At 46.3% G+C, this 17,404-nt stretch overlaps 1 protein-coding gene and 1 long non-coding RNA gene across 6 annotated transcripts in view; both read left to right on the top strand.

The window, feature by feature from the left end:
- Positions 1-1,974: 1,974 nt before the first annotated feature.
- On the top strand, positions 1,975-4,082 carry LOC144164238 (uncharacterized). The gene is made up of 3 exons (XR_013321110.1): positions 1,975-2,073; positions 3,196-3,279; positions 4,033-4,082. It is a non-coding gene; the product is annotated as an uncharacterized LOC144164238 (long non-coding RNA).
- A 7,988-nt stretch (positions 4,083-12,070) lies between these two features.
- LOC144176532 (ribonuclease H2 subunit B-like) overlaps positions 12,071-17,404 on the top strand; it is a 96,925-nt gene continuing 91,591 nt past the window's right edge. For 4 of the 5 annotated variants that reach the window (XR_013323798.1, XR_013323799.1, XM_077705219.1 and 1 more), the window contains exons 1-2: positions 12,071-12,371; positions 13,233-13,295. Coding sequence is in view for 3 of the 5 variants with exons in the window: in XM_077705219.1 (XP_077561345.1) it covers positions 12,278-12,371; positions 13,233-13,295 (157 nt within the window). In the remaining 2 variants the exon portion in view is untranslated. Of the gene's footprint in view, positions 12,372-12,394; positions 12,494-13,232; positions 13,296-17,404 lie in introns of those variants that run through there. The other variant, XM_077705218.1, reaches the window with a different exon arrangement.

Below are 17,404 nucleotides of genomic sequence, written 5' to 3'. Positions count from 1 at the left end.
TCGTTTTCAATGAGGCTGGCAATGGGGATTTGAAAAACTTTGTTAAATCCAGGAATTCGTCACATGGAAGTTAGTTACATCCTGGTTCAAATGTAATTGAAATTACTCCTTTTTTCCCATTTTGTGCCTTGCAGACATTGTGCTAACTCAAAGCCCGAATTCTTCTCACAGGCAAGGGCAAGACGATTAGGATGTATTCGAGTCCTTATAATCAGCCGAAGCGCAATGTTTAGCCTCCAATTACGCGAACTTCGTTTAAAACCTTGAGTTGCGTTTGTTGTTGAAAAGCTGCGTACCCATATTTTTCCCATCATCGTGTGCGGCGTAAGGACACGAAGCCCTCGAAAAATGGGGAGGGTGAGGGAAGAGGGGGGGGGGGGGGGGATCGAGCCTTTCAGCGCCCACTTTGTTGGCGCCTATGCCATCGAGCTAATTTGAAACGAATCATCCGATCTCAGTGTCTCCCTGTTACTGTTATGACGGGGTCTGGGACATTTCGGTGAAGCAGGTTTCGGCGCACGGGCTTTCCGATGCACGGACTTCTCGGTTCAAAGGCATTTCGATGCGAAAACATTTTGAAGAACAGATATGGTTACTCGTAGTGTGCTCCTAACGTGCCACGATGGAAGAAGACAACGACGGTAGAAAACTACGACGAAGCGTTTGAGTACGCAAGCAGTGCACGTGCAGTTTTCTGGAAACAATGGTAATAAGACAACGCCAGCGGTGCGCTAGCTGTCTCGAGCAGGTCATGTAAAATATATTTGTTGGTACTAGCCACCTACTTCGGTCTGGTTCTTGTATGCCTTATTTGCTTTGAACGTATTGTTGTATTTTGATTTTGGTAAATCATATGTCGTGAATGACTATTTACTGCACTTACTGAATTTTTTTATTATATTAATGCCGCGTTTCAAAAGTTTATCTTACGATTTGTGTCCATTGTTAGGTTTTTCTTTAACACACTTCAAGCAGCACCTATTATAAAGCAGATTTATTTTACTCATTGCGGCTTATTTCCTATTAAGTTGTGGTTCTTTGGGCAGGGGAGAGATTGCTCTAGATTCACTCAGAAAACATTTTAGAAAACATTGGAAAGAGCAGTTTCTAGCCGTAATATCCCGTAATTTGCGTAATATTCCGTGATTTACTGTGAAATGATATCTATATTATTTCTTATTTCTAGTCGTGAGACTATGTAATTTTCGGAGCCGTTTAACGGGGGAGGAAGAAGGGAAGGGGGGGGGGGGGGGAGAGATGGACTCCATGTGCGGAGGCATTCCTGGCGAAGGCATGCTTTATCGGCGATCAGGCGAGAAATTACGTAATCGAGTTCGCTAATAGTGCTCAAGGCTGCAGGGGTAACTCGCTTGTTTAAAGCATACATGTACGAAAAAAAAAAAAAAACCTTTTTTGTAGTTATGTGACCACACAGTTATTCCGTACGCACCAGCCGGACTGGTTAAGTTGCCCACAATTCTTTTTTCATCGAAGCATGATATTTCTGACTAGTGAATCAAAACGTTTAAGTTCTAGTTTACAAAAAAAATGCCACTGGTGTTTTTTACAAATTTTCTCCCTACACCACTCGTATTTCATGTTTGGTTATGAAGCGTTCCTTGATCCGGGCATCACGATCAGTCTCGTTCAAAGTCAATCTTGTTCGCGAGTCCTCTTCATTCTGTTCGGTGAGACGAGCAGGTAAGGCTGTCTACACTTTGCGATGTAAAAGGCGAACTTCGCGGCGCTGTCCCCAAGGGCGGGTGGAGAAGTTTCCCGTCGTATTGTGCGACGTTCCTTTGTGTAGCATCCCCCCACGGCTTTTTGTTCATTCAGACAGGTTTCAGCCGCAGACAGCGGCTGCGGAAAGTTGCTTGGAGATCCACTGCCTTCTCGCCCCATATGAGAGGGAAAGAAAAAAGGGCAAGGGCGAGCACTTCTGTGCGACCCCCCCCCCCTCCATCTGACAACGGCAAGGGCTCAAGGGGTCTTTTCTCGCCACTGCCGACCCCGTGCGCACCCAGCTCCAGTCGTTACACCGGATCGTTTACCTGGAACACTGCAGTTGTAGACGTAAGTACTTATATGCGCAAGCGCATGCTTGTTCAGTCGTAGCCTGTTCGATGGTGTTATATCTTTCTCCGTGGTCTGTCCAACCGAGACCCGTGTATCGCTGGATATTCAAAACGAAGCGCCAGAGGCGGCGTTTGGGCAATGTAAGCGACATACAAGAAACTCGTGAGTATTTTCTTGCTTATAGGCCCGTGCACACTTGCGACGAACAACGCGATTTCTGTCGCGGCGACAAATTGGCCGAGACCGAACGACAAAACGGATCGCCGGGCGGCAAAAGTTTCCGAAATCGCGTCTCATCGTCGCAAGTGTGAACGGGCCTTTGAACTATATAGTAGGCAGTATTGATGGAAGAATCGATGTTACGGGTACGTTGCATGGAAACGATTTTTGTTTGTTGCATGGAAACGATTTTTGCGCGCTTTGTGCAAAGCAAAGTGAATTCGGATAACTAACCTCGCCCATACTCGAATGATCTTCATCACTTCAGCCGGGCAAGTGAGGTAGCGGCTTGGGCACGCGAAACAAAATAATGTGCGTGTCACGTTAGTTCGCTGTACGAAATTTTGAAAAAAAAAAGCATTACATTTGCCCCTAATTGCCTGGCGATGCGATAATTATGTTGGGAACGCCGGGGTTCCTTACCGTGAAAAAAAAAAAAAAAAAGGGGGGGGGGGGTGCAGCCAGTGCAGCTACTTCGGAATGTAGTCGATACAAATGCAAACGAACAGGTCAGAATGCACCCCTTGGTAGCTTATTTTGCCGCTGGGTAACTTAGATGGTATGACGGTGTACCTATCGCAAAAAGTTCGTCAGACTTCTGGGATATATTGTTAAAAGCTGCAAACCTGAGCCTTTTGTCGTAGCTTTCTTCGCCGGCGAGTAAGCAACCAGACAACCTGCGTGACTATATAGCCAACTTTGTTAGAAAGGGGCACTTTGAGGGCTGAAGGTGTCACAGAGGGTGGGAAAAAGTTCGCTGTTCGAGTACATGCGTTCGTTTGCGACTTACATTTTTGAAATGCATTAAAGCAGCATAGCGCGTTCTTTAGTTGTGAGAAATGCACCCCAAAAGGCTGGTAAATAGCAGCTGGTAAAGAGTCGAAGTCACTTTCATTGCAGGCTATGGTTTTCAAGATACCCTCAAACCGGGAAAGCCGCGGAGTTCATCGACGATGAGTGCCAATCCCGAGACCATAGAAACTGGTAAGTAAATATTGTGTAAATGGCTAGCGGGTTTAGCGAATCAAAATGGAAAAGCGAATTAAATCGATAACGCACAGCACAACAGGAGCTGGAATGACCAGGGCAGGTGCCACTTTCAACTAAGCCGATAAAGATCCGAAGGGGGGAATTGGGGTTAAGAGGTGTGGGAGGTACTTGGTCATGCTAGCGATCACCCACTCCCTCTAAAGGGAACCGTTCCGCCAAAAAGAGGTCACTCTGGATACAGAATTTTGCCTACTGCGCGTACTTTATCAGAAGTTTGGAACCAACACGCTTTCATTGGGGCCGCATTGATCGTGCACAGCCGTCGTTCGCCGAAATAAAACCGACATGCTTCGATCAAAAAGGCTAGTTCTAGTACTGTTCATCGGTGGTGCGGTTTCGAACAGCTTGAATCAAAGGCTTTTACAGCCGTGATTCCAGGCGCTCTTCCCAACTTTTGAAAAATCCTGTAAATGCTCAGCAGTGATGAATAACAGGGTGCGTTTCATATGACGAGGTAACAACGCCGAGCGTGAAAAAACAAAAACCATGGTTAAAGTGAACGCTAACAAATTTAGTGGCTGCAATGATACGCATGGCTTTGACTGAAAAACAGAACCTTCCTGCATTCGTGCAAATAAAAAAAAAAAGAAGAATGCCCGGGTTGTTGTAAAATGCTCAAATTCTTCCTCCTTTCTTCCCCTAGCCTGTTCCAAGCATGTATTAAACATGTCACACAACTCTTTTCAGTGCTGAGAAAGACTAGGATCGAAGTTGTTCGTTTATGAGTTCCCACTTTGGTTCAAACTTGGACCATTATACACATTCGTGTTTAATGGGTGTTTCTTTTGTGTGAACCATCTGTAATACCTCTGTAGCACTTTGTGTTCTTTTTTAGGTGAAAGATCTGCCGGACTGGAGGAGCAAACGTCGCTTCTACAACCAAGCGAATTTTCAGATGGGTTGTTTCGATTGAGGTAGCGGTCATCTATATACAGTTGGACAGGAAGAAAAGAAGAAAAATGTCCGAGAGGTTAGTATCCGTTCCCGAATAGTATTTGGTGAGTGTAGAAAATTTCTGAGAGCGTATTTTGATTTGTTTTAGTAGTTCAATTTATGAACTGCTATGCAGCCCATAACTAGTTGCGCCCTATGCTTTCCAGCTGCTGCTGGTGTGACGCAGGTCACAGTCGATAGCGGGCCACATCATTGGTGACTGGATCCACTTTGCGAATATTGGGCTTACAGGAACCCACAAGGTAAGCAATAAACTAATATTCTCAAAATTTAATAGTGCATTTATATTTAAATGATTTTCATCCTAATCTCTGCCTAATAAAAATACATGAACCATGCAGAAGACACAACACTCCGCTAGCGAGCGACTTTGACGAATAGTCACTAACCTGTATAGGTTACTGACTCGGGAGATTCAAGTTGGGAGTCAGGTGACCCAAAATTTTGTGCGCTTGCTTTCTTCTGGTCATATGGTTAGCACTAGATGCTGCGTAGCTGCTTGTTCAGTTACTCTCCTTTTAGTGCGTGCGTGCGTGCGTGTGTGCATGTGCGTGTGTGCGCTCGTTAACTAAACAAATCCTTAGGCGGCGACTACTTTTTCGCGCAAAAACCGCCTACTGCCGCAGCGTACTGAAGTAGGAATTGTTTGCTTTTTCCACACAGACGCAGCCAGCCCCTGGATGGAGCCTCCTCTCCTGCACAGCAGCAGCAATGGAATGTAAATAAAAAAAATGTTGTAACCATGCAAAAATAAAATAAAATTTTATTTGAAATTTCACTTTTCCTTGTTATTTTGAAAATGCTTTAAAATATATCGTAACCGGCAAACGTGGATAACAGACACAATGCTCCACGATACACATTCCACACGTTTGGCAAAACGTCACTGTAACGTTCCTGGTCCACATTCTGAAAAGGTTTTGCAACGTTAAAAGATTGTTTCAAGCGTGTTTTCTGCAACGTTAAGTAAATGTAAATCCAACATAATTACTATGTTGTCGAAATGCTTCCTCGCAGTTCCAATAATGTTTGACGAAACGTTACTGTAACGTTTTTTAGTTGTTCTTAAAATGTTTTTGTAGGGTGCTTCTGCAACGTTAGGTAAACGTAACTCCAAAAGTATTTATATGCTGTAGAAATGCTTTCTTACTGTTCGCATAACGTTTGGCGAAATGTGATGTAACGTTTTACATTGTTTTTAAACGTTTTTTGAACGTTATTAGCTTGTTCGCTGCAACGTTAGGGAAATGTAACACTAACATTATTAATATGTTGTAAAAATGTTTTGTGGACGTTTAAATAATGTTTGACAAAACATTACTGTAACGTTTTTGATAACATTACTTAAACGTTTCAAAAAAATGACATTAAGAACATTGCTCTAACGTTAGCACCAAACAAAAAAAATACGTTCTTCTAATGTTTTGGTGCTACTTGGGATATCCAGCTCTTTACATGCGGAGGCCAACGCATCCCGACAGTTTCAAGTATCCGAGTCCTGGGCCTCCGCATCCAGGCCATACTCGCTCTCGCATCCATACTCGCTCTCGAAAAGAGCGTACACCAAACAACTCGCCTGATCTCACGAATAGCCAATCGGCACCACGGGATGAAAGAACACAACCTCGTGAGATTGGTACAAGCCTTCGTCATTAGTAGAATAACATATGTCGCCCATTCCTGCACCTGAAACGCGATGAAGAAGCCAAGCTAAATGCCATGATAAGGCGGGCGTACAAACAGCCCCAACCGAACGGTTCGAGGCACTCGGGCTTCACAATACCCTCAGCGAGATTATCGAAGCTCAAAGGCTGTCACAGCGGGAGCGACTTATCCAGAGTCTAACCGGCAGACATATCCTCAAATCACTTGGCATTTTTCCTGCAGGGATACCCGGAGCCAAAATAGACCTACCAGCGGAAATAGGGGATCGCATGCACATACCACCGCTACCGAAAAACATGCACCCCGTACATAACCAAGAGCGGCGACAGGCCAGGGCCAAAGCCCTACACAAAAGATATAAAAAATCAGAGGACGTGGTATACGTAGACGCCGCTGATTACATTGCTCGCGACGCCATGGCCCTCGCAGTGGTCAATTTCCGTGGGGATTCTATTGCCTCATGCTCGGTCCGCACGACGGACACAGAGGTGGGTGAAGAGTCGGCCATCGCCCTGGCGATGACAGCTTCTCCAAAAATTAAATTCATTGTTAGCGACTCTAAGTCGGCTATTTTAAATTATTCGAGAGGGCGAATTTCACCCGAGGCGTCCCAAATCCTAAAATCTCGATCCCATGACGAGCGGAACGGGAAGATATACTTGATAGGGGCACCGGCCCACTCGGGCCTGGCCGGAAACGAGTGTGCGCACGATGCGGCTCGAGGCTTTACCGACCGAGCTGGCGTCGACACTTCTGACCCAGACGCTCACTCGCTCCGCTGGACGGGCAGAGACAGGCTTGTGTCTTACAGGGAGCTGACTACTCATTACCGGCTTGAACGAGCCCGCTACCCCCCCCCCCCCCCCCCCCCCCCGCTCATCCATCCCTCAGTAAAAGGCAATCTGTGGTTTGGCGGCTTCTTCAGACGAACTCGTACCCGAACCCCGTCGCGTATAGTCATTGCTATCCTGGACAGTTTTCAGATAAATGTCGGAGATGCAAGAAACGGGCCGATCTTGCACATATATTATGGGCATGCCCTCAGGCGACTCCTCAGAGCCGCAAAATTAGCAGTAATGAGCAGTGGGAGACCGTACTGCTCAGCTCAGACCCGGCGAATCAAGTCTGGGCCGTCCAGTTAGCCGAAGACGCTGCTAGGACCCAAGGGCTCCTGGCCAACGCCTAGGGTGGAGGTCTTGCTCTCCTCCACAAACTGGACAAATAAAAGTTATTTCTCTCTCTCTCACCCACTCCGATGACAATCAACATAGACGGGAAACCTATCCCAACAGTAAAGACACTAAAAGTGCTGTGGCTAAGACTACAGCAGGACAATGGCTGCGGAACAGCCCTAAACCATTTAATGAAACAAATAGAACAAACACTACGAATGATCAACCGAGTAACCAACAGAAGACACGGGATGAAAGAAGGGGACATTCTAAAAATTGTCAACGCTCTCATAATCTCACGAGTCGCATACTCAGCTCCATTCTTATGTTTAACAGCCACTAACATCAAAACACTCAACACAGCACTTAGAAAGGCAATCAAAATGGCGCTAGGATTACCCCAATGGACGTCGACACAAATTAAATGAACTCAGAATTAGCAATACAGTTGAAGAAATACTCGAGGCACATAGAATAGGCCAGTTTGAGAGCTTAAAAACCAGCCACACTGGCAGGGAAACCCTAAAGCGACTGGGCTACCGTGTACATGACACCATGCACGCAACCACCCACGAGATTCCTGATTGCATATCCAGGGCCCTGAAAGTAGCACCCATACCTAAAAACATGAACCCTACACTCCACTACGTGCTGAGCACAAGGTCGCGGGTTCGATTCCCGGCCGCGGCGGCCGCTTTTCTGATGGAGGCGAAAAGCAAAAACGCCCGTGTGTACGAGATTTCGGCGCACGATAAAGAACCCCAGGTGGTCAAAATTAATTCGGAGCCCTCCACTACGGCGTGCCTCATCGCCTGCGTTGCGTCGGCGCGTTAAACCCTACAATCAATTAAATCAATTACACTCCACTACGGCAGAAGGTTGGACAGATGCCGTAATTTCGAAAGAAGATACGGGAATTCGTCGTACACGTGGTACACAGATGCTGTCATTACGAGTACCGGTGGCATAGCCGCCATCTGTGCGCACAACCCAATTCAGCAACGCACCATAACTGCTAGCGTGCGGACATCATCACCTATTGAAGCAGAAGAAGCGGCAATCGCTCTAGCTATCATTTTAGGTCAGCAGGATTCACGAATGAACATTGTTTCTGACTCCCAAAGCGCCTGCAGGCAGTGGGCGGGAGGGCGCATCGGCAAAACAGCCCACAGATTAGCAATCGGCTACAAATCAAATAATCCAATCAAAATCTTATGGGCCCCTGGCCATGAAACTCTAGAGGGCCATCAACAGGCTCACGCCTGGGTTCGCGCCTCCCTTCTCCGAGCTGACAGCCCCCAAGCAGAGTTTCCTGTTCCTGTTATGCCCACATATTCCGAAATTCTAAGCTACTACAAAGCAACCCGAATTAAATTCCCACATCCTCATCCCAAGTTGCAAAGACAGGATCAAACAGCACTCCGCTCAATCCAAACGAACACCTTCCCTCACCTCTCCAGTCTACATAAACTGTACTCAAGCTGTGCCCCAAGTGCAACCAAGTAGCCACCCTCTACCATACGGCAGCAGGGTGCCACAAAATTCACAAACACCCTCTAACAGAGGAGCAGTGGAGTGAGGCACTGTCTAGCGCCGACTACGACGAGCAGTGCCGAACGATCGCCAGAGCAGCCACCGGCGCCCTGGAGACTGGAGCCCTGGACTAGGGGCACCCACCACGTCCAACTACCCAACAAACATAATAAAGTTATTTCTCTCTCTCTCTCTCTCCACCGAAATGTCCGTACACCAAAATGTCCGCACCGAAACGTCCTGCACTGGAAGTATTCTAGTTCACTATACTGGAATGTCCAGCAACGAAATGTCCTATACCTGGGACGACGCTGTGCACTTCTTTGGTGGAGCTCTTACGGCTTCTAGTGCAATTTTCACCGATACTGATGAAACCTCGCAGCGTAGAGCTTCTATGACATTCCAGACACTGAGATGGCTGTGTCCGACTAAGCTACTCAACCGACGGTTCCAGGCTTCGCAGTTGTTGTTTGTGCGGTTTTAATCCAATTACTTGCATTAAAATTTTTAATCGATGCTCAGCCCTACCATCCATCCATCCACCCACCAACCCACCCTTTCATCCATCGATCCATCGAACCGTCCGTCTGTCGACCCAATTTGGTTTGTTGGGTTTTAGCCTCCAAAGGCGTTAATTTCTGCCCCTATAGGAATATTAAATCATTCCATCTCTTCCTCAACCCTTTGGCTAAAACGCAAAGGGGTAAACGCAAGGGAAACACGTCGACTGGAGTATGTGACCATTTTTTGCCTATATGGTCACTGGGACCATTTTTTCCATTTCCGGAGTTCACCCATCACAGCCACGGTGGCTGCTTTTCAGATTGAGTGGAAAAGTGAAAACCCCCATGTGTTGAGATTTTGGCGCACGGTAAAAATCCCCAGGGCATCAAAATTAATCCGGAGCCCTCCATTACAGCGCGCCTCTAGCTCATGGGGTTTTTTTACTCACAGGTGTCAAAAAACACATGGGCTATGAGGCGCTTCGGATTAATTTTGATTCAGTGCGTACGACCAGCTTCGGTTGGTGGAAATGGTCGTCGCAGCTGGCACCACGAATGGGGTCCTGAAATGAGGACACTGTTGGTGGTGGTGGTGATTTATTAACAAAGGAGGGGAGAGAAAAGGCCTGGGGATATTGTTGAACTCAACGGGGAGTTCAGAGTGTGGCTGGGATTGCTGTCCGAGCCGGCCGCCCCGCCAGTCGAGGCACGAGCCGCGGTCTCGTTTTTGGTGTTGACCGTCAACTCACCGTCGAGGAGATCCGGGCCAACATCGACTGTGAGGTGGCGGTGAGGGGTGTGGCACGGAAGGCTGATGGGGCTGTGCTGATCACGTTTGCGGCCCCTTGCCCTCCCCCGTTTGTGGCTGTGTACAAGCTGCTGCTGCCTGTGCGTAATTGTCGGCCGCGGCCCACACAACGTACGCTGTGGTCGACTGGACCATGTGACAGTCTGCTGCAACAAATGAGGACACTACTCCGCAATTTTTGTGCTGACGAAATTTATTCTCTCTCTGTCTCGCGCTCCCTCTCATAGCCCATGTGTAGCTTCGGTGCGCTAAACCCCACACTCAATCACGTTGACGTCACGCAGCACGCGCTATTATTATACAACTTTTTCGTTTCAAAATCATAGCTTTCGTGAATCTTGCGAAGCGTGGACATTGCTCGTCGAAGCTCAGTTTGGGCACTCATAGCCTAATTCGGCTGTAAAGAACTCACAATGAAGGCAAGGAGTAAGAATGCATTGGTAGACAACCCTCTGAATTTCTGTAGATTTTCTTATGGTACCTTTCACCATTATTTCTGAATTCTTTTTCTCAAAATCTCCTAGTTAACTGGCCTCCAGCGCAGAAAGGGCAGCATGACGTACGCTCCTCGGCCCTCCGTGATCACAGCTGCTCAAATACGACATTGGTTATCTGAAGTTGTGCGGGTATTAGAATTTCCTTCCAATTTTGTGTTTCAAATTCGTTTAAGTAATGCATTGCTGACGTTAATGAGTTGTGAATGCTTGTACCAGGCTCACAGTTGCGGAGATCCTAGCTGCGCTTTCATTGACCCTTCCTGCGTACCAGGACAGTTCATTTATTGACCCGCTTCCCGTGCACTCTTCCCGTAATGACGCTGACAATTCAAGCTTGCGCGCTACATCGGCGGTTTCTTGTGCACTGTTCCCGTGGTGATTATGGGGTTTCATTCTTCGATGTTAGCGGCTTGTCCCCTTGAGAGAATCGACGAGTGGTGGGAGGAGCTGGCGCAGTGATTTTGGAGACTTGTGTACTCCGGTCGTTCTCTTTCATCCGCATTTATTCTTTTTAGTCTCTCTGCGACCGCTATGTTTTATTTTCCTTGCAGTGTATACTTTTATCCCCGTTGGATGACGGTGTTATTAATTCGCCAAGAGACCGGCCTTTATCAAGAAGGAAGGTGCTCAAACACTTTTGCTTCCGCGAACACAAAGGCTTCCGCGCGTCGCGGCCACACGGAAGGCGCCCTTCTCCAGGAATCGCCGTCTTTCCTTTCAGTCGCCCCACCTGCAATTAACTCTTCAAGTCGCGCATATCATGGACACCGCAGACATTCCTCCTTTTCTTCCATTGTAAGAGGGGAAAATTTTGTACAGCAGAACGATCGAATATGGCTTGATGGGCTGAGGTTTGCGTTCGCTCCTGTCCTACGTCCTACTTCCCTTGGAGAAGAAAGAAAGAGGGCTATTGACACAGAGAGAGTTGGGTGGGCCTGTTTAACCATGGATGCCTGGTCATTTTAGAGTTTCTGAGAAAGCGGATAAAACAAGAAAGATGTCGCGCTTGTGTGGCAGCGAGAGAAGCTGGGGTGCTTCAAGAGGATTCCGAGTCAAGTGCGTCGAGACGGTAGGCCATCACGCATTTATCCTTTGTTAACAAGGTCGCGGTACGCATGCAATGTAAGAGGATTGGTATGGGACGGGCCAGGAAGAAAAGGTATTCGGAGAAGGAAGGGGACTAGAAGTCTCCCCACACGAGCAGCAGAATGAGCTGATTCCAGGCAGAAAGTACAAATGATGCATGGTGGATCGCGATTATTTCCCGACGAACAGCACCGCTGAGAGAGGTATTTCTTGCAGAGGGAGACACGGCAACTTCCAGCGAAGCGACGTATTTTCCTTTCATACTCCTTCGTTCTTCAGAAGAGTCGCCCTTCAGCAGCTCCCCTCAAAGAAAAGAATAATAGGTGGGGCGCGGGGCCGGCGGCGCGCCGAAAATTTTGCCAAGCGGCGGCGGCGGCGTGCTCATTCCAGCGACTTCGGCGGCGGCACAGACGGCGCGACGGGCGCGACCAAAACAGACGGCGGCGGCGGCGTGGCGCGGCGGCGCACAGGTCTCCCAGGTCCATGATTAAGGTACTTCTGCGCTTTTGCCACTTATGCCACTTTTGCTTGCCGACATTTGGCAACACTGGTCCAAATTCGCGCGCAGCAGCTATCACAGCTATCATGGGTCTAGCCACCATACAGCAGCTCCCTGTGGCTCCCTGTTCTGTGGCGCGAACTGTCAACCGTCCTATTCAAAGAGGTGTAAGCAAGTTATCATAACCAAGTCCCGTACGCTGTGTTCCCTAGAACATGACACACAAGTGCAAAGCCAGTAAAGCACGTTCGGCACGCGTAGCCGCTTCCCAGACTCCAGAGGAGCCGCTAAGATTCTTCGTTTTACCGAGTGAGTACTGGGCGAACTGACGTGTTACGTTCGGTCTCTCAGTACCGTCTCTTTTGAGCAGATTTTCCAGTTTTCTTTTTGTGTACTTTCCTTTTTTGTTGTGCTGATGGGTGGTACATCAGGTTCGTGTTTGAATTCGAACCGTTTGTGTTGTATTCGTGTCTTTTTTCCTTGTTATTATGATGCAAATTTGCATTATCATTCTTTTCAAGGTTACAGTGTGTTCTCAGTTTGAATATTCCCGTTTTGTTTGTTTGTTTTCTGCCTTTTTTTGTTACGCGTATGCAATATATATGTGCGAATGTAACCCCGGCCCCTATGTAATGCCCCCTCACGGGGACCTTTAATTCGGAATAAATAAAATGAATTTAGTCCCGCCTTGCTGCAAGGTGGCTGTCATGACATCAGGAATGCCACAAAGGAGTCACCGTGTGGTGCGAAAGCCAGGACATTTGCGTGGCTTCAACTATGGAAGGACACGCCCAGTTGATCTTGACAGCAGGCGCTGTGCTTCCAGATCGTGTAACCTTGGCTTTTGCCATGCGCTTGCGTAGTGCAGAAAATTGTTTTGTCAAATTGGCAAGCCCCCTATGCCTGCACAACGGGTGACCCACTCGAGTCAAGGGGTCTTCCCTGAATGAAATCGGGAAAGTTGCCTGAATTGGCGCAACAGAATTTTTTACTTGGTGCATTCTCTGTCTGAGCAGTTCGGTACCCTTCAATAAATTTGTGGGATGTTATATCTTCTGCTGTGCCCTGGTATGGTTGGTTACCTGAATGCATCATGCAGTATATACACCTAACTGCCACTTGGTTTTTAATTTTCCAACTGTTTACAGTGGTTCTTGTTTATGCTTGCAGGTCAGTACATTACCGGCACGGAACGCACACATGCCGTCTTCCCGCTTCCGCACCCCAAGACAGGTTTGAGGCTTTTCTTAGGGATGCTGAATTCTGTGTAGCTGGCTTTCTCTGCACTAGGACTCTATTCTTGTTTTCTAAAATACAGCAAACCGGGGGGTGGGGAAAGGGGGAATGCAGCACAGAAGGAGAGACACTGCTGTTTTCTGCCTCTCCCTGCGTGCAGCGTTGTTTTTTCTTTGACAACATGAACCAACAAGCCGAGCTTTCCACATTAATCAACTTTAATTCTTGTGTTTTGAGCAAGTGTGCAAAATGTTACTATGTCACTTGGAACAAGTAATCGGGACAACAGACGAAGCAGTGGCAAACCGCCATCCGCTTTCTGGAAAGGTCTCTTGATGTTTCAGAATTTGGTTTGGGCATTTGGTGGGCCCACTGCTGGGTGATTGCCTGTAGTTCTGTTTGATCACATCACTTGAACGCTAATGAGCTGTTGACGCACTGATAGCTCTTTCCAGTGTTCATTTAAATGATATGATCAGACAGAATGGTGGTGTTTTTGGTTGGCGGCCGGCATTCACACGAACAAGATTCAGTGAATCAAAGAACCCGGTGAAAAAGTGGCTGGTCAGCTGCGGCTGCTTCATCTGTTCTCCTCAGTATTGAGATTAACTGGAAGGGTGACATGGCTTTTGAAACAATTCTTTTTTAGTTTTTAAGTAAACTCTGTGAAACTTGTCAGTCTTGCTGCTTTTTTTTTTTTACTGATCTCATATATGCCAAAATTTTTTAAGTCAGTTAGTTACCAAGATAATTAGACATAATTAGCAATTTTTTGGAGGAACAATAGACAAAACAGTGTTAGCCATAAAACTATAATCTTTATATTTTACAATACCATGAACCCTGGTGAGTGCAATAAGAGAATCGTTTTTTTTTATGCACTACTTGGAACTAATTTTACGGCTCATTTAACCTTGGTAGCACCAGTGGCAAGGAACCATTTCGAATTCCCATTTCAAGCACTGAAGTTTACTAACACTGTTTTGTCTATTGTTCCTCCAAAAATGGCTAATTATCTCTAATTATCTTGGTAACTAATTGACTTACTCAAAAAATATGAGATAAGTGGCAAAAAAGCAGCAAGACTTGTGACAAGCTTCACAGAGGTGGTTACAATTAAAGGAAGCTGTTCTAAGAGCAATGTCCTCCCTGAAATGTGCGCAAATTGGCATAATGGTGATGGGACAAGGCAGTCTTTTAAACGAACCAAACTTGCATCCGTTTTGTCTTCATGGCCCCATTAATCTTAGAGCAATCTTGATGGATAAAGTTGGAGCTCCCAATGACAAACCATCAAACAAAAATTGAAACTGCCTGTGTCATTAATTCACCTGTTCTGATCAGGTTACTAGCTAGCAGGGATGAGCAGGAGAAAGATTGGGCATAATCGGGACTGAAGGGGAGACTTTTGAATCAGTGCACTGATTTTGATAAAATCTTTAGAGATGGTTTGCTTCATCGTGATTGGAAAGCGTGCAAAATGTTGTTATTCCAGTTTAACCGGGAATGAAGTCATGAACGCCTCACTCTGCAGTGAGCGTGTCAGCTTAGGAAAACTACCTTTTCCAAAATGCAAAATATATACCCAGTTTTTCTTTTGAAATAGCCGGACAGCCTATTGTACGGGATAAGAGTAACCAGCTTCAAGTTTTGTCACTTTGTAGAAATGTTTCCTAGTTAGATCTTTCGTCTCCTGTTATGGGGATCTAATTAGGAAACGGCAAACCATGACAATCTGCACCCCAGCTGGCAGAATAGAACTGGCGGAGCTTTCGAAGTTAATCAATAAGCGTAAGACAGCTGACGTACGGAAGTATAATACGGAGAGGGTCGAATACGCTGTAAAGAACGGAGGTAGCCTGAAAGCAGTGAAGAGGCATCTTAGCGTGGGGAAAAATCAGAAGTATGCACTTAAAGACAAGTAAGGCAATGTCATCAAAAATAGGGATAAAATAGTCATAGTAACCAAGGCGTTCTATTGAGATCTGTACAGTAGCCAGGACATCCAGGATAACGTCAAACGAGGAAATAGTTCAGAGGAGATAGACATCCCACCAGTACCGACCGAAAAAGTAAGGAAGGCTTTGAGAGAAATGAAAGGGGGCAAAGCACCTGGTGAGGATCAGATAACAGCAGACCTCTTGTAAGATGGCAAAGAAATTGTACTTGAAAAACTGGCAAACCTGTATACGCAATGCCTAATGGCCGCGAGTGTACTGGAATCTCGGAAGAAAGCGAACATCATCCTAATCCATAAGAAAGGTGACATGAAGGACTTGAAAAATTACAGGCCGATCAGCTTACTGTCAGTCGTCTACAAGGTACTTACCAAGGTAATCGCTAACAGAATTTCTGCAACCTTCGATTTCAGTCAACCTAAAGAACAAGCAGGGTTCCGTAAAGGCTATTCAACAATCGACCATATTCACACGATCAATCAGGTGATAGAGAAGTCGCTGAATATACTGAACCCCTATTATAGCCTTCATAGATTATGAGAAAGTATTTGACTCAATCGGAACCTCAGCAGTCGTTCAGGCATTACGGAACCAGCGTGTAGATGAGCATTATGTAGGAATACTAGAGGCAGGGTGTCTACCAACCTGGAAAACAGGGAAAACCTGGAATTCTCAGTATAGTCTGGAAAAACTCAGGGAATTTGTGCTTCTATCAGGGAAAATTAGCTGTACTTTATAAAGGAAGCGAAATTCACGGTAATGCTGGCTCAGGTAACAGCAAGTCAAAAGTGGACAGCCCTCCGTAGCCGTCGTTGATGGCGCCGCCTGAAGTCACTGGTTCCAGTGCGAACTCCCTTCATACAGCTTGCAAGTCACCCCCCCCCCCTCCCCCCCTTACCTCCTGTGCGCTCCCCTTGTGTTCTGGCGTGTTTCCCACACTCCTGAAAGCCGGAAGAAAATGTTGTGTGCCGTGATAGCTTGTTGAGGTAGCTCAAGGGAGTCTGCAGGGGCAGGGGGGCAGTAGTAGCTTTCAATCCTATGCTGGAACACCTGTAACCATCTAGTGTGGTTTCTAGTTAGTTGATGCACATTGCGAATTTTTGAGCTGCGAATACGGTGTAATAATAAAAACACATTTCTCTTAATTTTAAACTTTAAAAGTTCGTAGCTGTGTTCAAAATACGTCTTAAGTATCTAATATAGACCCCGTTTTAAGAGTTACTTTTAACTGCAAGGTGGCACTATATTTTGCTGTGTAGAAAGACAAAGCATGTCTCGGCTCCGTAGCTTTCGCTGTGCGCCATAAGAACTTTACATGGAGTCACCATACCGGGGTGTAGTTGAGATGTTTATTTCCAAATTGAATCTCAAATAAACTCTTCCCGCTCATCCTACGCAGCACTTTGATGCTAGAAGTATGGCGGCATTTAAGGGCACCTAACGTGACGGTGTTTAAGATGCAGGTGTCCCTCATCTAAACCAAAATAAACTCTGAAGCAGTGAAATACAGCACTGAGACATTGAGTGCGACCTGAGAACATGGCAGTATGGTTTTGCTTTTTTTTTTTTCAATATTTCATTCACTCTGAATTTTACTACCACTCTTGTGTTTTTTTTTTGAATGAGATAAAAGTTATTGGTTAGCATTCAAACTTTATTATGTCATATTTTATTTTATAAGGTGCTTTTTAGAGGGTGACAGCAACTGGTGAAGCGCTGTCAGCCCGTGTTGGCGTAAAAACGTTCTGCGTCACACAGGGAATTTATCAAAAACACTCTGGGAAAACCTGGAAAACTCGGGGAATTTCAAAATGTCAACCTGGTAGACACCCTGAGAGGATATTTACAATGGGTCCACAGCTACCATCATCCTCCATAAGGAGAGCAGTAAAATACCTATAAGGAAGGGCGTCAGACAAGGAGACACAGTCTCTCCAATGTTATTCACGGCATGTTTACAAGAAGTATTCAGAACATTGGATTGGGAACAGGTGGGAGTAAGGGTTAATGGAGAATACCTCAGTAACCTTAGATTTGCTGATGACGTTGCCTTGCTAAGTAACTCGATGGATGAATTGCAAAGCATGCTTTTCGCACTGGACAAAGAGTAGAACCGTGGGCCTGGAAATTAATATGCGGAAAACCAAA

Source organism: Haemaphysalis longicornis, unplaced genomic scaffold (assembly GCF_048455015.1).
Source record: "Haemaphysalis longicornis isolate Haplotype H1 unplaced genomic scaffold, Haemaphysalis longicornis Haplotype H1 scaffold_1, whole genome shotgun sequence".
Lineage (NCBI taxonomy): Eukaryota > Metazoa > Arthropoda > Arachnida > Ixodida > Ixodidae > Haemaphysalis > Haemaphysalis longicornis.
This window is presented reverse-complemented; position numbering and strand designations above follow the sequence as displayed.